This window comes from Episyrphus balteatus, chromosome 2, assembly GCF_945859705.1.
Source record: "Episyrphus balteatus chromosome 2, idEpiBalt1.1, whole genome shotgun sequence".
NCBI classification, from domain to species: Eukaryota; Metazoa; Arthropoda; class Insecta; order Diptera; family Syrphidae; genus Episyrphus; species Episyrphus balteatus.
The window spans coordinates 30,562,268-30,584,813 of NC_079135.1; the positions used below are offsets into that span (position 1 = coordinate 30,562,268).

The window sequence follows — 22,546 nt, forward strand, 5'->3', positions numbered from 1 at the left end:
GAACTTCATTTCGTGTGCCTTAATCATCTTGCTAACTTTACTGTAAGTTGCATCACACATACATAATGTTTGAGCATATCAATAGGATGCACGAACATATTTAGGCCTTTTGAAAATTTCAGATGCGCATCTGATATTTTCGAATTTTCTCTCGGAGATTTGTTTTTTTTTTTGAAGAATTTTTCCAAAAGATTTTGGCTTTTTCTAGGTCTGTCTTTGGGATTTAGGCTTTGTTGTTCCATGTAATGTCAAAATTAAGGATCAATGGTAGGTAGGTATATGAAAGGATAAAAGTAAATTGCCCACAAAAAAATTGATGGAAGGAGGTGGGTGAGCGAAAAAGTGAGGTTGGTGTCAAAAATCGTGTTTTTTTTACGATTTCTGTCAAAGGTAGACCTCCTAGGTATCGAAAAAAGTTATATGGAAAACAGTTGTAGGCAGAAGGTTCAAATACAGTCTGCAAAGTAATCTTCCTCAGAATTATATGGTGCCTGTCGCTTAGCTTTTTGGACGATTCTAAGGTGAACTTCTTTTTTCACTTTTTATAAGCTACCAACCAGAGCTTCCAATTTCGCCCATGGGCGGTCTTGCCCCAGTCATATCTTATGATAAGGATTACTTTTTTTTAAATTTATCTTTATGGTTCCTTCTTTTGCAGAAAATACTTTTGAATATTCACTTTCTATTATAAAAAAGGAAAAGTTAAAATAATTTTTTCAGTGTTAAAAATACAACTGACTTTTCACATGAACGATAACAATTTGATAAAAAATCAAAAATTCACCGTAACTCTTCGGCGTTTCAACAGAACTTGCTAAAACTTATAGACATGATCGATCATACCAAAAAGCACATATTTTATACTGCAAGTGTTGCCAATTTTAATTTATATTTCAAACAACATAGTACATACAAAAACCGTCTTGCCCCCATAGGCGGTCTTGCCCCAACTTCCCCTACCCATATCGCAAGTAAAAATAGCTTATTCAAACTGTATCTAAATTTAGGAAAAATTGAAGCATTCTGCAAATAAAACAAACACAATAAAAATTAATATTTTATTTGTTCTAAAAAATTCTTGACTTATTATTTTTTTTAATTTCATAGTTATATTTTATGGGCAAAAAACAAATTAACAGCAACTTGTTTGTGGTCAGAAATTAGAAAAGTAGTGCTTGAAGAAGTAACGCTGCACGCTGGTACTGGTACAAGCGATTTTGGCTTGAGGAGCAGAAGAACCCTTTTTTCTTCGCTAAGCATAGAATAGACTTGGATGCATATCAGAGAGTTTTTTTTTTTTTTTTTTAAACACTCTCTGATTTGCAATTGTTTGAAATATCGTATTATTATAAATAAGAAATAGTTTTGAACAAATTAATAAAAAGGTGATATGAAAAACTAATATTTTGAAGATTGGTCGTTTTTATTTTGGAATTTTGGACTTTTAACCCAAGTTTTCTGTGCTTTCTTTGGGATCGATCCTGGACACCCCCGAGTCTACCTCAGCCTAGACAAAAAAGCATCACAATTTGTAATTTTTTCTTAACAAAGCCATAACGATTTTGATTAAATTTTGTGTACCTACCTAATGGTGTCAACATTTTTAATAATACTTTTTAACAACCTTCATCGATTGTCTTACAAATTTAAATATCATATTGAAGCTAATGTAGTTTGGAATAGTCAAAAGCAAAAAATATTCAATTTGCATACTATTTTTGGTTTCAATTCTAAAAATAATTGCAATTAATTGCAACAATATCTTCTTATTGTGTTGAACAAACAAATTTCATTTTCTTTGAATAAATTTTTCGAAATCGAAGAAAATTGCATGAAAAAATGTTTTCTTACAATTCTTGTTTATACTTCACACTTTTAATAGATTAGATAAGTAAGTAAGTTAATCGCAAGTAGCATTTAATATAAAAGGCAACTTATAAATTAACTTAACGTAAGTTTCTGCAGTAAGTGAGTTCGGTTGTTCGACACACGTTCGGTCAACCAGAAAAATTAAAAAAAAAAAAAAAATATAATGAGCAAGTTAATTTTACTTATACTTTTCTGGGTTTATCATAGCTCTTTTGTAAATAGTGCGAATATTTTGGGTCTGATGCCAATTGTATCACCCAGTCATCATGGATGGTTAGTGTTTTTAAATTAAAACTTTGAAACTCATAAAATTAATTCGAATATTTTTCGTTTATTTATTAAATCAGGAATAGTGTTTTAATGCATAGACTTGGTGAACTTGGTCACAATGTTACAATTCTATCCGTCGATATACCCAAACCGAATGAAAAAATTCAAAAAAGTGTTCATTATATTCATTTGGAGAAAGGATATTCAATCTACGATCATGGAGATGTCAAATTTGATATTAACGATTTCATTAAAAGTGGTCCATTTGAAGGGATTAAAGTGTTTAATGATGCAGTCCTTCTAATATCTGAACTTTGTTTTAAATCGAATGGCTTTCAACAACTTCTCAATTATCCGGATAATTTCAAATTTGATTTAGTCATTCATGATTATACAATGGGACCACTTTTACTTCCATTCCTGACAAAATTCAACTATCCACCATCGATTGGAATGAGTGCGTACCACAATCCACCAATAACTATGGATTATATGTCCAATCCATATTTCCCCGCTTACGTACCTTTCCCTTCGACAACGTTCAAAACCGAAATGAACTTTTGGCAACGTCTTGAAAATACTCTTTTGATTATTTACGATGTTGGGTTAGTTAAATTATTTTTTTTTGAACTTGTTTGGAATCATATGGAATCTGTTTTTGTTTTTCTTTTCATAGTTATCGCCGCTTGAATTTAAATCCTAAGCTTGATGCTATGGCGCGCAGATATTTTCCCTTTAACTTCCCACACATTGATGAACTTGCTAAACGCACAGCAATAGCTCTTGTCAATTCTCATCCAGCTACCAATTATGTGGAACCTCTTCCACCAAATGTCATTGAAGTCGGTGGAATGCAAATATTGGACCCCAAGCCATTACCCAACGATTTGGCTGAATTTATGAATAAGTCTACAAATGGAGCTGTATTTTTCTCATTTGGAACCAATATGAAGCCTCAAGACTTTACTGAAGAACAAGTTCGAACAATTCTCAATGCAATGGCTGAGCTTAATCAGTATAATTTTATGTGGAAGTTTGATGTCAAGTATTTGAAGGAGAAAATACCCAAAAATGTTATTATTAGAAAGTTCTATCCACAAAGAGATATTTTGGGTGAGCTATGATTCGATATGTGATTTGAAGAGTTTGAAATGTTTTATTGAATTTTTCAGCTCACCCTAATTTAAAGGCATTTGTAACTCATTGTGGAGGTTTGAGTTCACATGAAGCAACATGGCGTGGAGTTCCAATGGTTGGTGTTCCACTTTTGGCGGATCAACATAGGGTACGTTTTTTAACAAATTTATTAAAGGTTTTCAAAATATGTTTTTAAATTTCTTTAAAAGAATATGATACAATCCATACAAGCTGGAATAGCAGTGAAATTGGAGTTTGCTACCATGACAACCAAGGACATAGTGAATGCCATTAAAAAAGTTATTGAAAATCAACAAATGAGAGAAAATGCTAAAAGAAAATCCATTGAATATCAGGATAGACCTATGAGACCTTTGGATACTGCAGTTTGGTGGGTGGAATATGTAATAAGAAATCCAGATCCAAGTCATTTGAGATCACCTGCGCACAAGTTGAACATTTTTCAGGCGACTTCCTTAGATTGCTTAGCCTTTATGTTGTTTGTAATAGTTGCAGCCATCTTTTTGGTGGTAAAATTTTTGGTATTTGTATGGAGATTAATTAGTGCAACGAATTCGAAAAAGTTAAAGAAAAACTAATACCAATTATGTTTATAATTTTTAAATTTTTTAAAACTGTTGAATATTATTAAATAGATTGATACTTAATTTAAAACATGGAAACTTTATTTTAAAACCAATTGCATTATAATACTCAGGATAGGAATGCAAAAAAAGAAAATGGATAACTGACCTGACACAAATGCATTTTTTCAAAACTAAAAAAAAATGACGAAATGGTGGATAAGACTAATAGAGTCCAATCGTAGATGTTTTCACACCTTTTAGCCCGCTGTTGCAAAAACAAAATCAACTGTCATCCCATATAACCTAACCTAACCATGGTTCTGTAAGGATCAGGGATGGAAAATGACATTTTTTGACTGTACTGAATATTTCATTTGTTTTGTACTGAAATGGCTCCAATTGTATTGAAGTATTTTTTTCACATGAGAGATTAATATATTAAATTTAATGAAAATATTTTACATATTTGCAAAAAACTTCTAAATTTTGAATTAAAAAATAAAAAAAATTTAATTTTTTTTGAAAAATCAACTTTTTGGAAACGTGACATTGAATTATTTTTTTTAATTTTGGTCTTAGGTGTTGGTTAAAAGTTTCTACAAAATGGCATACCAAATTTATTAATTTTTCTTTTCAAAAAAATATTTTAAAAAATTACTTTAAAAAAAACGGCTCAAACGATTTTGAAATTTTTTTTCTAAAAATTCGTTTTTATGAAATACATTAAACAGCATACAGTTTTTGGGGCTCAATTTGTATATAAAAAGTTGTTAAACAAAGGAAAAAAAAATGAAAATTATTATTATTTTAATTGAATTAAAAAGTTGTTAGTTCTAAGAGCAAGTTCGTGCGACCCAGTTTTGTGATCGAGTAGTGCATTTTTTTTTCAACTTTAAGTAAAATGAACTGATTGAACTAAAATAAATTAGTTTGGAATTAGTTCAGTACTGTGATTTGAACTTAATTGATCGATCAGTCAAATAAACAACTAACTCTATTGTAGGTACCTACACGTAGTCTGGAAAGAATTCACAGCTTTCCTGCACAATTCGTTTATTTATTTTTTTTTTCAACTTTTTTGTACCCAAATATTTTTTATTCTATTAAATTTTGTACAAACCTCCTACATTGTTCTCATACTACGAAAATAAAAAAGCTAATAAAAATAATAAGAAGTAAAAGTCTCCCATTTGAACACCTATACAAATGTAACTATTCTACTTTGTTATTGGTTTACCTTAAAGTATGCTTAGTTTCAATTAAATCTAGAATATAATTTTGTTGCATATTTTTGGCTTCTAGCTATAACCTTCAATAACAGTGAAGCTTTAAATTCTGTTGTAATGATTTTAGACTTCTTGTACAATTTTATTGATTTTTTACTATGGTTCATAATTATTAACACTTCAACAGCATCTGAGTTTCCGTTTCCGCTTTTTGTTTGTGTTCTTTGTTAGATTTCGGATCAAATTAATACTTCTCCGCAAAAAAAACTTTCACTGTGATTTAATGTAAAAAAAATTAGATTTTATATTTTTTAATAATTACTTATGAATTATGATACCAAATTTTAAGTTTTAAGATTATGTAGGTACCTACCTTCCTATTTAGAATTTTCTAGTAATTATAATTCAAAACATGATGGAAACGTAATTGTACCATAAGAAAGGCATTTTATTAGAGTTTATCATTATCTTATTGTTGCATTATCCCTGATTAAATCAATCTCTATTATGGATGATAGACATTCGGTTTATCGTGATTAAATTAATTTTTTCATTTAGATTCTTAGTAGAAAAAAGTTATTGCAATCATAAAGAATAATAAAGATTATTGATAAAAAAAAATGATAAAAATATAGGGTCAATGTGGGTAAATGTAAACAGGGGTAAATGAAAACATGGCTCATAACAAGCTTCAGTTAAATCTCTTTGATGCATACATAAGTACAAATCGCGGACGCATGTATCTTTTAACATATACGTCAAGCTCATTGCTGTCAAGAGAGAATTCATTCGACGAGCGTATTTTCCGTGAAAGATAATTTTTTAAGTGTCAAACAAGTCGTTAGTCTTTCAGAAAAATTAAATATTTTTGCAGATTCAATTAAGTCAGTATAATTTGCATATACTTTTTAGTTTTTAATTTTGATGTAGATTCTATGTGAAACAAACAAATTTTAAAATACAGGACATTTATGTGGATTTGCATGTGTTTACATTTACCCCAGAATATTTTTCATAATGGGTAAATGTAAACAACGTATTCTGGGGGTAAATATAAACATATATTTTTGCTGAAATTATTGTTTTAATAAAAATAACGTATTTTAAGTCAATTACTATTGCTAAAGTGCCGCGGAGTCACATTTTAAAGTAGCCAACACCATCATTTTCAGTGGATGATGTTGCAAAATCGGTCTTCGACGTAAAAAAACAAAAAATTTTACGTTCGGAGCTGCTCAGGATGCATATTGAGCGCCTATATAAAGAATCAAAGGAAGAAAACAAAAACTTTTATTGGAATTTGAAAAAGTTTTTGTCAAATACCTTCTTGAACGTTTTCAAGTTGTTATCCATATGATAAAGAATGAATTCTAAATTTTAAACCACCGTTTACATTTACCCCAAATTTGTAAAAAAACACAAACATGGTGGGGTATTTGTAAACATGCCATATTTGACAGTAATGTAAACAATTTGGGAAATATTTGTTTATATTTATGTATAAAGAAGAATTGCCATCATTTCATATTTGCATTTGAAGATACCATTCAAGTTGTTCCGTGAAAACATATAAAAATCTAAAGTCGAAAGAAAAAAAAGACATGAAATTGTTTACATTTACCCACATTGACCCTACCTATAGTTTTAAGTGGTGAAAAAATGCCAGAAGTGAAGCCTCAAATAAAATAATATGATTTTTGTATATGTAGGTGACAGTTTTTTTTTTTTAAATAACATAAATGATAACAGTGATATGAAACCTCATTTTTTAATCAAATTTTAAGTGGTTATCGATTTTTTTTAAATCTATAGGTACTAAGGTGGCTCATTAATTGGAGTAATTTTCTGTATTCTCTAATTGGTAATCCCAAAAAATTAATAAATATTTTTTTACAAAAATGTCTTTTTGACCATAAAGATATCGAAAACAATAACTTATTGAGTTTTGAAGAGCAGTCGAGATAGTAACTTTAGAGAATTTTAAGACACAGGAATGATAATAGTTGTTATCTCGTGGATAAAAAAAACCATGACAGTAAAATGCGTGATCGAATCGCAGGTAATTTATTGCTTAGTCATTAAAAGTGTTTAAAACTTTTATGTATAGGTAAGGTACTTACCTTACAAAGTTTGTAGTTGGTTTGGATTTAAAATAAAATGCAAGACTGGGTCGAAACGTACCTACTTGCTCTTGCAGCTCAAAGCACTTTTATAAAAGTAAAATTTTATAGAAATTTGATTGATAAACGAGAAGAAACAACATGGATGACAAATTTTTGTTCAATATATTTTTTTGAGAAAAACTAAAAACACAGTTTCATTGCATTTGCTTTGAATAGATATTACGTTTGCAAATCAAAATTGTTTAAGCCGTTTTTGAGAAATTTGCATTAACTTAAACGTTTTGTATGGGGGTACACGTGAAGCGAGTTATAAAAAAAAAAAATAGAATTCCATAAGAATTATCTGTACCGAATTCGAAAAAAATCTGTCCACCCATTTTGGTTGTGAAAATTTGTAAAGACCGAAAAATTAAGCCATTTTCGATATATACATATTTAAAGAAATTTTTTATAGAATTTTAAGTAAGACTATCATCTATATTTACAAAATGTTGGGTGCCATCTCTAAGATATGAGCAACAACAACAACAACAACAAAGTATATTTTACTAAAATATTATTTGACTGAAGAGCTGCCGAATATTTCCTCCTATTTAAGATAAATTCTGAATTTTTTTAAAATAGATGAATGTCCACACTAAAAGCACATTTTATCTATTAACTCTGTCGAATATAATATATTTTGGTTTTAAAATTATTGTTTCGTATTTTGACCAAAATTTAAATCTGAAAAGCCAAAACCTGCGAGAATCCAAAATCGCGAAAACCCAGAATCCCGAAAATCATTTAAGAAATTGTCTTATGTCTACACACTTTAGAGTTTTTATTTTTTCTGTTTTATTTTCTGCTTTTTCGCCTTTCTGGATTTTGGGTTTTCAGGATTTTGGATTTTAGGAATTTTGAGTTTTCGGGATCCTGTATTTTAGGGATTCTAGTTTTTTTTTTGATTTTCGGAATTCTGGGTTTTCTGGATTCACAATTTCGAGATTGTGTTCGTCTCCCAAATCTTTACTACGACTCGTATGTCACTGCTTGGACTATAAGACTTTCCGCTTGTAATGTATTGAAGGGAATTTAAATAATGAATAACTTTTTTTGCCATAATTTCTTTATAAAAGTTTATTTCGTTAATTTAACTATTTATAAGTATTTTTACATTTTCGACACATTACTAAATTTAAATATAAAAATCAGTTCTTCTTAATTTTTTTTTGTGAGTTCGTAGCATTGATTAATTTCCAGGCAAATAAAAGTATTTTCATTACCAAATAGAATGCCAAAACCACAACAAACATAATAAACAACAAGCAATCTAATGCATTTGCTTGGAATATATTCATCTTTATCGCTGGTGAGCTCAAATGACTTGGATTTGGATTTCTTAGAACATATTCGATCCACCAAATTGCAGTGTCTAAAGCTTTCATAGGTCTATCACGATATTGTTTTGACTTGGTAACAGAATTAGCTCGTATTTTTGGATCTTCTGTAACTTTTTTAATGCCTTCAACTATGTCTTTGGTTGACATGGTTGGATAACTTATTTCCACAGCTATTCCTGCCATCAAAGATTGTTGCAAATTCTTGAGAAAAAATGGAAATAATTAACTGAATATTGAAGTTTCTAGTTCATGAAGAATAACTTACTCTATGTTGATCGACAAAAAGTGGCACACCAATCATGGGAACTCCATACCAAACAGCTTCATGAGAACTAAGTCCTCCACAATGAGTTACAAATGCCCTGACTTTAGGATGAGCTGAGAAAAAATACTGAACTTAAACTAAATTTCTTATAGAATTTTTAGATCTCTTACCTAGAACATCACCTTGTGCATAGAATGGTCTCACAATAACATTTTTAGGTATTTTATGTTTCTTCAAATAATTAACATCAAATTTCCACAAAAAGTTATATTCAGGCAGCTGAGCCATGGCATTCAACATTGTACTAATTTGTTCATAGCTAAAATCTTCACCCTTCATGTTGGTTCCAAATGAAAATAAAATTGCTCCTTTCTTCGATTTATTGATAAAGTCTTCTAAATCCTTTGACAATGGCTTCGGGTCACGTATTTGCAATCCACCAACTTCAATAACACTTGGAGGAAGAACATCCATAAAGTTAATAGCAGGATGTGAATTGACAAGGGCTACAGTTGTTCGTCGCGAAAGCTCATCGAGGTATGGCATGTCCTTAAAATAGGGCCTAGCCATGGCATCAAGTTTGGGGGTAAGAATTAAACGGCGATAACTATTTGTTTATAGAAAATTAGAATTGTAAACGTTGTTGAAATCAAATAAACTTACGCAGTATCATAAATTGTTACAAGAGTATTCTCAAGACGTTGCCAAAAGTTCATATTTGAACTAAACATTGTTGAATAGTAAGGAACATAAGCGGGGAAATAATGATTTGACATAAAATCGATGGTTGTCGGTGGATTTGGGAATGGACTTATTCCAACTAGCGGTGGATAGTTGAACTTATGCAAGAATCCAAGTAAAATTGATCCCATTGTAAAGTCGTTGATAACCAAATCGAATTTAAAATCATCCGGATAGTCGAGGAGTTGTTGAAAGCCTTTGGATTTTAATACAACATCAGCCATTGTTACAGTTGCATCGTTAAACAATTGAACTCCTGCGATTGGTCCAACGTGTATGAATTCGTTGATATTCAGTTTGACATCACCCGCTTCGTAGATTGAATATCCTTTCTCCAAATGGATATAGTGGACATTTGGTGGAATTTTTTCACCGGGTTTGGGAATGTCAACCGAAAGAATTGTAACATTGTGGCCAAGTTCACCAAGTTTGTGCATTACAATACTATTCCTGTTTGAATTTAAAAAAAATTATCTTTACAAGTTACAGCTTTTTGTATTTTTTAATTTACAAACCATAGATGATGACTGGGGGAGACAAGTGGCATTAGACCCAAAATATTGGCGGCATTTGTTAGATAACCACAACAACCCCAAAGGAGTATAAAAATACTGAATTTTATATTCATGTTTTCGAATAGTTTCCCAGCAGTAAGTCTAACACGCCCGACTTAACTTCACTCACTAAATACTACCCACAAACTATTAATAACGCTAAGTCATATATTAGCTTTTATTTTAATAAGGTTTTTTTTTGTCAAAAAATTATTTGGTGGTATTGGTGCGCGTGAAGAACTTTTAAAACCACCAATTTTCTAATAAAAATATGAACAAAATATTGGTGTTGTTTGTATCAATGATTTTGTGTGTGAGATTGAAGAAGTTTCAGTGGCTTGACTGATAGATGCGATAACGCTTCAAATTAATTTAAAATCAATTGTCTAGACAAAAAAGACCCGAAAGCTTTGAGAGAAGTCGGCATTATTGAAGTTATCTCAAAAATGATTCTCTGATAAGAAATATAAATCGTTATTAAGACAAAACCTAGAAGCTTACGGAATTTTCGATTCTCTATAGATGATTTGTTAATCAGAACAAAAACTACAGAGAGTAAGCTTTAATCTCAGGGTATCATATATGTATTTGTGAGCTGTGCCATAGGTATATTGTTTGTCAATGTTACCTACACTTTCAGCGTATTTAAAAAATTTTATGATTGATTCGACGATAGATTTAGTGTGTTATCTGCAGAGATATTTTTTTTCTATCAGCTGATCGGGCCTGAAATTTTATTAAAAAAAATATTGTTTGTCTATTTATTCTTCGCTTATCAGTCCTCTGATCAAGTTGAAACAACCTTGATGTTGATATTTGAGTGAGGGATTTTATAGCATAGACGTAGGTATATTAACGACAAATAGCGCTATGAAGATTTCAGGTATAAGCAAACATGGGTCAGTTTCAGATTTAGACTCACATTATAGAAAATTGTATTAGGTATCTTAAAGGCCGTGCCACATCATTTTTGTCAATAGCTTGTAGGGGAAGGTGGCCTAAAATGGCCCCCCTAAGGAAAATGTCCTATATCTCGAAAAACAGTAGCATTCAAACTTAAATGCTATATACTTTTCAAAGTTTAATATATTACTCTCACATTTTTTTCATTTGCGAGTTGAAAAAGTTCCAAAAAGTATTTAATTTTTTTAATTTTCAAGACGTCTACAAATTTCACTGATCAAATTTACCCGGGTAAAATGGCACACTGTCCAAACATACGTGATTTTAAATGCAAAATTGAATCAAAGGGCTTCTTTTCCATTTTCTTGGAACAAGTGGTGCTTAATCCCCCCAGATCTTTCATCGAGTCATTCAAAACCCAGTTCATGTTGGTTGCTCGTCTCTTTTTTGTAGTTTTTGCAACTTTGAGTGTTTTGGAAGCCTTTTTCTAGGTTTTTGACGGAATCAAGGGCTTTCCTCAGTCCAGGACTTCCTCTCTGTACATCGTTCATAAATAGGAACTATTTTCACTTAAAAAAAAATGAAAATGTGAAAAAAAATTTAAAATGACATGTGAAATAGTTATGCCATTTTACCCGAGCACTAAGTAGGCCATTTTGCCCATTTTGAGTTTTTTCAATTTAATTTGTACACCAAAAAATTTAAAATCGTTTTAAACCAACTTATTTCAGTTAATTAATAAGAAATACTTCATGCGTACACACATTGACTTCTTTTTCCAAAATACAATGTTTTTTATACTTTTTTTTTGCAAAAAAAATTTCACAAAATTTTAACGAGTGTACTTTTTGATGTGGATAGATACAGTTTGACCTGTCAAATTTCAAATAATGGCTTGAAGTTCCTGAAATTTTGTATATGTTGGTTTTTCCAGATAAACTAAAGAATCGCGTTCATAAAACTTTCTAATTATTTTCGATTCTACGATTTCTAGCAAGGGGGCCATTTTACCTTGGGGTGCCATTTTAGGCCACTTTCCCCTAAATAAGGGCTAAAATCACTATAAAGACTGAAAAATTTGGGTATTTTTTTTAATGCGGTGATTTTGAAAAAAAAGGAATGGCAATCATTTTGTTTCAACAAATAAAAGGTACTGATTTTAGTTTTTTTTTATTCATCCTTATATTACAATAATTACAAAATTAACTTGAAAAATATTCTGGTTTAAAAAAGGTACGGCAATCCCTTTGGAAATGATTATGACGAAAAGAAAAATAGACCTGTTAAATTCTTGCAAAAATGCAAAAATACGTCGATTTTCAAAAAAAAGCTTTATTTTAACAAAATCTCGGTACCTTCCCCAATTTTGTAAACATCGTAACAAAAAATTACGGTGAAACGAGCAAAAAACAACAACAAAATTGAACTCTAAACTTCATATTTGCTAACTATTGCCGTGCCTTTTATTTTTGAAAACGGTTTTAAAATTTTACTGGTTAAAGTTTGGGGACTCTGCACCGTATTTTTTTTTGTCACGTTCCGCGATTTTGTTGAGACGAAGCGATTTTCTTACTTTTATCTGGAAAATCCACCCCATTTAAGGTCTTAAGTGTTAACCAAATCCTTTACACAAACTGTCGGCCAATTTCATACAGTCATGTTGCTTGTTAATCGAAAAAAAATCATGTGTGCAACTCACACGTGGTAGAAGTGAAACCTTAAAAAATCATTTTTTTTGCAAAAAAAAAAATTGAAAAAGTCTATCTCTTTTTTATTAAATCACCTTTAAATCCACTTATATGACAACCTACAATAAATTTTGTATCATCTGAAAGCTTATTATTGCCTCTTATATGACGCTTCAATCATATTTCTAAGAATTTTTTAAAGCCAACCATGTCGAAATTTCAAACTGAGATTACGGTACTTCCCACACTGGTGGCTGGTCATCGGCAAGAGATCTGCACAGGTGTTTTAAGGTATTTTTCAAGTTTTTCAATTTAAGATTGTGTAATTTGTAGAGCACGAACCGTTTTGGGTGATATATCAAATGAAAGGTAATATTATCAGCATGCGTATTAAAGTCAAATAAAATGTTTATGTGCTCTAGAAATAACGTGTATAGAAAAATATCATCTTTTCACCGTTATCTCAGGATATTGAATATGAAATTATTTGAAATTTTGTACAATTATATTTTATTTTATTACCAATTGATTTTTCGTGTCGCTTTTTCGTTTCTTCTTGTTTCAAATCACTACGATACTAAAGAAGTTTTCATGTCAAAAAAATTAATTAGACCTAACCATATTCTTTTCGGTCCCTTTTACAAATCAGTGTTTTTTGTGTTACACTCAATATTTTTATTTTTTTTTTTTTTGTTGAGATTAGATTGCACGTGATGTAAGTTGATTAAATACCATTCATTCCTTCTTAATTTTAGTCTAGCTACAAGCAAATCATAATAATTAACTTAGAATACTTGTTTCCTCGTTATTTAAATTATCTAAAAGTTTCATTATAAAAAATGCATTTTATTGCTTTAAACAAATAAATTAGTTGCACATGCAATCTTGTCAATCAAAGTCAAACAAAACTACCTAATATTTAATATTCTTCCTCCGAATACTAATGCACTTCTCCAGTTTGTGATAGATAAATGTTTTTCAGTTGTACTTTGTAAGTTTATGAATAAAGATCTAATCAACCAAGTGTTACTCATAGTTTTTGTTAAAAGTTAAATAAATAAAATAGAAATGAATTACTTTTTTGGGCAACTTTTAGTCCTTGTAGGATGTGTTGGACATAATTTTGTGAGTTGTGCCAATATTTTAGGACTAATGGGTATAACTTCTCCAAGTCATCATATTTGGTACAAAACTAAATACTATGCCAAGATTATTAAATTAAATTAATTCTTTTGTATACATTTCAGGAATAGTGTACTTCTTACAAAACTAGCTGAACTTGGTCACAATGTGACAGTTCTTTCAGTTGATATTCCAAAACCTCACGAAAAACTGCCTCCAAATCTGCACTATATTCATTTAGAAAAAGGCTATTCTATGTATGAAGATGAATTTAAATATGACATCACAAATTTAATTGGCATAAAACCATTCGACTCAATTCCGTTCTTTTATGATTTTGGTTGGAAAACATGCCTTGGAATATCACGTTCAAAAGGATTGAAGCATCTCTTAAACTATCCTGATAATTTTAAATTTGATCTTATTTTCAATGACTATAGTCTTGGTCCGATGCTTCTGGGATTTCTACACAAATTTAATTATCCACCTTTGATTGGACTAAGTGCTTATCTAAATCCACCAAATACAATTGATGGAATGTCAAGTCATAACTATCCAGCTTATGTGCCCTATCATACGACAGGTTACACAGGGGAAATGAACTTTTGGCAAAGATTTGAAAATACATTGTTATTTATGTATGATACAGCGTAAGGTTTCATAAATATGCAAATAAAATTTTTATTGAAATTCTCTAAAACCTTTACAGATATCGTCGGTTGCTATATTTTCCGAAGATCGATTCCATTATGAGACCATTTTTTGACAAAAACATGCCAAAACTAGCTGAACTTGAAAAACACACCAAATTGTCAATGGTTAATTCACATCCAGTCATTACATATGTTGAACCTGTGCCACCAAGTATTATCGAAATCGGAGGCATGCAAATTCTAGATCCGAAACCTTTACCAGAAGATTTTCAGAATTTTCTTAATAATACCAGTAAAAAGGTGATATTGTTTTCATTTGGAACGAATATGAAGAGCACAGACTTTAAGGAAGAACAACTCGAAGTGATATTAAATGCTATGAAAGAACTTCCACAATATGATTTTATTTGGAAATTTGATGTTAAATATTTAAAACAGAAATTACCGAGTAATATTTTTGCGAGGCCATTTTTACCACAAAGTGATCTTTTAGGTAAGTTAAACCTTTCAAATCCTTGATAAAAAAGCTTTATCGTATCATATCGTAAGACAATAATGTATTTCAAGAGATAATTTAAGTAAAAGTACCAGATGAGGTTAGTTAGGAAATTAAAAAATAATATATGCATTATGCACTTCAACTGAAACTTTGTAGATTTATCGTTTTTTAAAAGACGGTGAATACTCCTCGATATTCCTGTTTTGTTAATCAAAAAGATTTCACATAAATAAACCTTTCTTTTGATGTGTAAATCAATGAATTCGGAGGAAATCTTTTAAATTGAATTTTTCGGCCTCTTCTTCACGAAATAAAAATAAATGATACATTTTTTTGTTAATCTTAATGCATACATACGCCTGTTTACTGTGAACTCATATCTGTAAGTTAAAACTTGTTTTGAGGAATTGGTCCGCAGATATGTATGTATTTGCCTCCGAATATAAGAAAAAAACTGTTTGCATGCAAATAAATCAGGAACCAAACCTCTAAGAAACTTTTGGTTTTCAGTTATGAATAGAGCTTAAAAAGACCTTTCCTTTTATGTCTCACTCGATGAATTTGGAGAAAATTTTTTGAAATTCATTTTTTTTTCGTCAAGAAAGTAAAAAAAAAACATAAAATTTTTTTTTACCTTAATGTGAACTCATATTTGTAAACTGAAACTTGTGTCGTGACTTTGGTCTGTAGATATCTGCCTCCGAATGCAAGAACAAAAAAAATGTTTGGATGCAATTAAATCAGATTGATACTCTATTACCTACTCTTCTGAAAAAAAAAAAACTTAGAGGATATAAAAAGTTCTCATTTTCAAAATATATTTATTTTGAAAATGTAAAAAAACACCGAGCATTTTTGTCCTATGGTTTATAAGTCCAAAGCACTAACCCTTACTTCACGGGGTAGAAAACTATTTGCATAGAAGTCTAAAATAAGCTAAGAGAAAAAAAAATTGATCCTTTATTTTTTTAATCTAGATCCGATTTTTCAATCTTCTAATAAACAGTCAGTTAACACTGTCTGACGAATAAATATATTAGGCTCATAAACAATCAAATAACAATATTGAATTTTTCAATCAACAAGTTAGCTTTTCTACAGAATAACAAAAAAAAAAAAAATGTCAAATTCAAAAATATTCAAAATTAAACGTCATTTTTATTCATAATTGTTTTCGTTTTCTTGTGTTCTTCAAAACAGCTTTGACACAATATTTTTGTTGAGATTATTCCTTAGAATAATTTTTATTCGTCTTTGAAAGAAGCAGATAATTTTATTTCTCTATTAATTTTTTATTCCTATAGGAATACGCTATCTTACTGTTGAAAAATTTATTTTGTCTCTATCTGGGGAATAAGTACTAACTCACTGCTTAGCTTATTATTGAAAAAATTGCCCCTAAGATTTTCAAAATTATTCTTTAATTTTATTTTGCGATCGACGTACCTACTAATTTTTATTTCAAATCATAATGTTTCTTTACAACATTTCTTTATGTGGGCATTACAGAATGTAGCCACTGAAATTGTATGTTCTTTTTATTCAACGCCATCAATGTCGGTGCAGTGAAATAAGCTGGAATTAAAAAATCTTTCAAAATCATATGTGATCACTAAAAGTTGGCTTCTGAAAACTCTATTTTTTTTTCCCCAAAATCATACATATATAAGAATGTTTAAAATACATTTTTGAAAACGTTTCTACCAATTTATTCCACAAAAAATAATTAAAAAAAAAAATCACATTCACACTACCCGCCATACTACTAGAAGTATAACTACTTTAATAAGAGCAATAACTTTTGGCGCGTTTATTCTTTTAAACAATAAAAGGACACCTATTTATTAATATTGTGCTCCATAGCTCACACGTCACTTTGCGGCAATTATCTTAAACTAATTTGCTTAGGTGATTTTACTGAGGAATTTATAAAAAAAAAACTTTGATGTTTACAATGAGTACATTAGTATGACTAACATCAATAAGGTAGTCATAGTCATTAACTATTAAAATATTTCATGACTTTTTCTTAGAGAAATAAGAATTAGGTACTTGTTTATTTTTTAAATTAAGTTAAGGAAAATAATTTTACTTGCCAATATAAAATACATTATAAAATTTGTCACGCAGTCATTAATATAATTAAAATTGTTTATTCTTACAATAGTGCAACTTAATATGAAAATTACCTGATAATTTTCTATAAAAACATTTGAGTATTTGAATGAAGCGATTCTTGTTTATTTTTAGTTGAACGACAAATTCGTTTCCGCGTTTACTCTTACTAGTGTTAATTACTGCAAATGAGAATAAAAGAATTGCTACTCTATTTAATAAAATTTTATTTAACTCATTTGCTTCAAAATTTGTTAATATTTTTTAAAGCTGCAAGCTTTTCAATGCAAACATCTTGATCACAAGCTTAACTACCAACTTTGATTGAATGATGAATTTGTTTCATACTTTGTTCCAACTGATTATCATACAATTGTCAACAAACTAAAAAATTATAAAATTTTCAGTACATCTCATTCATATAACTTTGACTTTCCATGAACTTTTCCATCATGACAGATTTATTTTGTTTTCCTACTAATTTGTTTTATATCATTATCTACCTACAATAAAACAAAATATCTTTTTTTCTTTTAAGCTCACCCGAAGATCAAGGCCTTTGTCACGCACTGCGGAGCTCTAAGCACCCACGAATCTATTTGGCGAGGTGTTCCTATGATTGGTATTCCATTGTACTTCGAACAACACAGAGTAAATATGAAAAAAAAAAGAATATTTGTTAAAAAATTGATCATAAATCTTAATTTCTTACTTAGAACATCCATAGATCAATTCTCTCCGGCATAGCTGTAGAACTTGACTTCCGAACCATGACAACCGATGACCTACGCAATGCTATCGAGAATGTTGTGGAAAGCCGTCAAATGGCTGCTAAAATTAAACAGATTTCAGCTCAGTTTCGTGATCGACCAATGAAACCTTTAGATACTGCAATTTGGTGGACAGAATATCTACTTCGTAATCCAAATCCTGTTCATCTTGAATCACCAGCATCAAAGTTGAATATATTTCAAGCTAATTCCTTGGATGTTCTTTTTGTTTTATGGACTTTATTTGTATTGTTTATTTGTATAACTGTGAAGCTGTTTCTAATGGGTTGGCGAAAGTTGAGAGGAGTCTTAACACCTCCCAGCAAAACACTAAAACTAAAGACTCGATAAGATCTTATCTCTTCGGCAATTACGTAATTGTTATTTCGTTATGGGAAATCAGAATAAAAACATAAATAATCTGCTAATTATTCGAAACAAACAAACTTTAAATTATCGACAATTCAGTTCTATAAAAAGTCTATCATTTACAAAGATGGAAAAATAAAAAATTATGCTTAACTCTGTATATGTTCAAAGCCTCTCATTTAACAAATGGACTTGTAGTTTTTTTTTTGGGTGAAAGTTCGTTGACTTGTTTTTAGAATAAACCCTAATTTGGAATTGGTGGTAGAATAGTTTTTTTTTTTGAAAAAACCTTTTCAAAAAAATTCCTGATTGCAAAGTCATCTAAATACTCACTTTCATATAAATTATAAGGATTGCCAAGATTCAAATTATACCAACTATTCTGAGAATGAACTAGATTCATGCAAATTGTATTCGTAATTAAAATTAATGTGAATCCATAATTTCTAATTAAAAATATTGAATGATTTTTTTGAGATTGAAAACGTGCCAATGACCTCTTTTGAAGCAATCCAATTATTATGATTATTGTGTGGAGGAGTTAACGTACCCGATGAGATCAGAGATTATTCATTCATATAATGGAGATGGAGAGGAGTGTGCTATATTTTTTTTTACGATAAGGTAGGTCAGTCTCAAAGAAGTGTCGATTTCTAAAATAATCTTTAATATTGAAGGTGGGTTGTCTTGTGATTCCTTTTATAGTAACTTGTAGTTTTTTTTGGAGACCTTATTGATGATAAAATCAAAGAGTTTTTTGGTATGATGGAAGGTTTGTTTTTGCGTATATAAAGTTTTAAAATAAATTTATTCAAAATTTTGCAAAGCAATTAAAATGCGTAGATTTTTTATGGATTTGTTTACACAAAGTTTTGTTGTTTTTTTCACAATAGAGCGCTTCTATCCGAGACTATTAAAAATGATTTATTATTACTAACTATTGTTCATAGCAAGTTGATAATGAATACCAATCAAATAATCAAGGATATTAGTCAATTTCTGTCTGAGGTATGATGTCTAAATGGCGGCGAAATCAGAAATTTTTTGGAGTCTTTCATTCAGTTGATCTTAAGTCGTTTAGTTTAAAAATTTTTTTTTGGAAACTTGAAGAAATTTTCTATTGAGTTTGACAAACAATCCATTTTTTTTAAAGTTTAGCATGATTTAAAAAAAAGGACTTATAAACGAATAACTTATCATGATTTTTATATTTAAATACACCCACATTCTACAACGTTTTAAGTCGATTTTACTACCCGTCTTTTTTTTCAATCGGTTGAACCCTGTAACAGAATTATATTTTTTTATTTTCAAACATAAATAACATAATATAGGTAAATATAAATATAAGATTGCCATTATTATACAATAAATATAAAATTATGTCTTCTTTTTCAAATATAATTATGATTTAAATAAAAAAAAAAAAAAAAAAAACGGTGGAGAAACCCCAGCGTTCTTTTAGTAAAAATTGGTGCAATCATAAGAATCTGTTACTATTTTTTGGCGCCGTCGTAATCTTACTCTTGCTTTTTTTTTAGCCATGATTATGAACAATATAAGCATATTTGTAAGTAAGGGCGAAGACTATACATCAAAATCTTATAATATTATACATGTACATATATTATTGCAATTAAAAATGGACTAAACACGTTTCTTAAACAAAATGAAAAAAAAAGTTGCGCATACACCCTAGTGTACCAAAAAATGCAATTTTTTTAATGTGCTCGTCGCAAGCATGGAGGGTGATATTGTAAAAATTTAATGTTGTTTTACATCGAAATTCGTACCATTTTGTTGCAAGCACTTGTTCTTATATACAAAAAATTGTTTAGAGTGTTAAATCTTGTTATTTAAAAATGTATAAAGGAATAACTCTTGTTTCATTTTGAAGAAATGTTATAAGAAAATGAAACAAAAATTTCTGTTACAAACCCAAAAAGATCACACAAAAAGCGCTTACAAAAAGCAGTTCCTTATTCAGATGTTAAAAACAGGGTTTATTTAAATGTGTGTCTTGTTGAAAAATTAAATGTTATACTCGTACTTAAAGCAAATACAAGTTTGGCGATTGTGAAAATTATTATATTGATCAATTCTTTTTCTGATTTTTATCCAAATCAATTTGTTTGATATCTTATTTATAAAAAATTGGCAACGTTTGTGTTTTTTTTTTAAGAATGACATTAGATTTTTTTGTGTTATGTTACCAATAAATATTTACCTGCCTTGTCGGTAGTTTTTTTAAACGTTTTTCCTTATTTTTAAAAAAGAAACATTTTCTAGACAGTCACAAATTTAAACCAAAGCCTATGAAATTCCATCTCCTTTTCTGCAATGTCACCAAAGGAGAAAACAATAACTTTACCACCTCTTCACATATTTGATGATCAAAATGGACCACCTTGTGTTCCCTTCATTCTATCTATGTATATTCCACAAACAAAATATCTAACTATACAAAAGAGACACCAATCTCACACAGAATGCCCATATACCTCGCGCGCAAACACTTGCCGCAAATATCCCAACAAACATCGCACCATCTATGCATATCCATTCCCTAGAATCACCAGATGACTGCTTTGCACAAAAAACCACAAATTGATACAAAATCCTAACTTGCATAGGCGAATGATGGTGACCACAAAAATGTTTGCGCACTCTAACATTACCTTCTTAAGTTACATTTGCGCGCCTATCCACACACAATACCTACGATTCAATGCAGATTCATGTTTTCAAAAAAACGTAAAAATTCAAAGAAGAAAACAAAAAATTTTAAACCATATTTGGTGATATTCTATAACACCTACATCGTGTTTCGTCTATACACAAACCAGAAGTAGATGTTTTGCGCATGCGTCTACTAGAAATATTGGCCATTTGTAAGTTCGCATACTGCTTCCGCCGCGAATATAGCTGGCCGTCTTGTTGGGGCTTGGAATAACGATCCTTTCGGCCGGGACTCATATCCCACGAATGTTTGGTTTTTTTCTTTCAATTTTCTATCCAAGGCGGATGTGTTACAATAAAAATAATAATAAATTAATCACACTTGCGTGGTAAAGTCGCGTCTCTACAATATATCCCAATGGCTATCCAGCACGCGTGGGCTGTCGTCATATTATCTATATACCGGTGAACTTCTTGCATATAGCTTAGCTTGCGAATAACAAATTTGATTTGGCTTTTGTCTTTCAATCGATGGCCCTGAAGTTTCGTGTAGACTATCATCGAACTTTTGAGCTTAACATGACTCATTATACTCTGCCACTGCCACCACCGACCGATCGGAGTGATGAATTACCATAATAATTAATGACGACATCACTGAGTTAGTAGTCTAAAAAAAAAAACACCCGGCTGATCTATAGATCACTTTGTCGATGTCAAAGAAGAAATATAAAAATATTTGAAACCGATAAAGTTCAAGTCGTGTCGTCGTATAGTTGTGTCAACAAAACCAAGGATTGATCATCAATATTCGAGAAGTGTATCTTAATCCAGAGCAAAATAATGCAAAGTATAATAATTATGGTTGGTGACTTGTAAGGCGACTTGGTAGATTATAGGTTTTGCATGTTGGCGGGGTACTAGTTAGGAAACTGACTGCTGGTGCCTGATACCGATCAGAGGCGTTAATGTATGTGACAGGCGTTATTGGCGGCGTAATGTCGCCTATCGTTAAACAATTGTTTTTTACAGCACAAATTGTTGTATAGAGATTTTCTTATGAAATGTATTTGCTTGTTCGATACGGCGAGGATTAAGAATTCTTAGAACACATGTTCATATAGATAGGTGTGATTTTTTAACTTGCATGTGGGATGCTTTAGAATTAAAAAATATTGGTAGATAAGTTTGAATGTATATCAACTGGAGATCAACATGTATCTGATAAATTGACTTGGCAGCGTTGCCACTTTCTTAAAATTGTTACCATGCTATAGCTTGACAAACAAAAATCAACAATTTAGCGATGCTTGGCTAATGTGAGCTAATCTAAAACTACAAGAGGAAATTTTTTCGTATAAAAATTTCCAAAGTTGAAATTAGAACTAAAGATATTACAATTTGAATGCAAAAAAACAGACGTTTTCAGAGCAAAATAACAAACAAAAATCGAGGCTTTCGTTCAAAAAGAAATAAACAAACAACAGTCGAGAAAATGTGTTTATTTTTCTTTGTTATTTTTCTCTGAAAAGCCCTGTTTTGTTGCTTTAAATTGTAATTCTAACTTCAACTTTGGAAACTTTTTTACATTTTT

At 30.2% G+C, this 22,546-nt stretch overlaps 2 protein-coding genes across 2 annotated transcripts; one reads left to right on the forward strand and one right to left on the reverse strand.

The window, feature by feature from the left end:
• Positions 1–1,961: 1,961 nt before the first annotated feature.
• On the forward strand, positions 1,962–18,433 carry LOC129909365 (uncharacterized). The gene is made up of 11 exons (XM_055986451.1): positions 1,962–2,142; positions 2,217–2,744; positions 2,816–3,252; positions 3,312–3,424; positions 3,486–3,872; positions 9,251–9,396; positions 13,804–13,929; positions 13,993–14,517; positions 14,577–15,013; positions 17,673–17,785; positions 17,851–18,433. Exons 1-11 carry the CDS (start codon positions 2,033–2,035, stop codon positions 18,253–18,255), a joined length of 3,327 nt encoding a protein of 1,108 aa, XP_055842426.1. The 5' UTR covers positions 1,962–2,032; the 3' UTR covers positions 18,256–18,433.
• LOC129908506 (UDP-glycosyltransferase UGT5-like) lies at positions 8,324–10,290 on the reverse strand. The gene is made up of 5 exons (XM_055985045.1): positions 10,116–10,290; positions 9,523–10,050; positions 9,030–9,466; positions 8,860–8,972; positions 8,324–8,795 (listed from the first exon to the last, which is right to left on the reverse strand). Exons 1-5 carry the CDS (start codon positions 10,226–10,228, stop codon positions 8,403–8,405), a joined length of 1,584 nt encoding a protein of 527 aa, XP_055841020.1. The 5' UTR covers positions 10,229–10,290; the 3' UTR covers positions 8,324–8,402.
• Positions 18,434–22,546: the final 4,113 nt, after the last annotated feature.

Excerpts from the sequence above, each read along its gene's own strand:
- LOC129909365 (XM_055986451.1), top strand. The coding sequence starts at position 2,033 with ATGAGCAAGTTAATTTTACTTATACTTTTCTGGGTTTATCATAGCTCT. Across the intron at positions 2,745-2,815 it reads TTGATTATTTACGATGTTGG|TTATCGCCGCTTGAATTTAA; the intron begins GTTAGTTAAATT and ends TTCTTTTCATAG. Across the intron at positions 17,786-17,850 it reads TGTACTTCGAACAACACAGA|AACATCCATAGATCAATTCT; the intron begins GTAAATATGAAA and ends TTTCTTACTTAG.
- LOC129908506 (XM_055985045.1), bottom strand. The coding sequence starts at position 10,228 with ATGAATATAAAATTCAGTATTTTTATACTCCTTTGGGGTTGTTGTGGT. Across the intron at positions 10,051-10,115 it reads TCCCCCAGTCATCATCTATG|GAATAGTATTGTAATGCACA; the intron begins GTTTGTAAATTA and ends AAATTCAAACAG. Across the intron at positions 8,796-8,859 it reads TTTTTGTCGATCAACATAGA|AATTTGCAACAATCTTTGAT; the intron begins GTAAGTTATTCT and ends TTTTTTCTCAAG.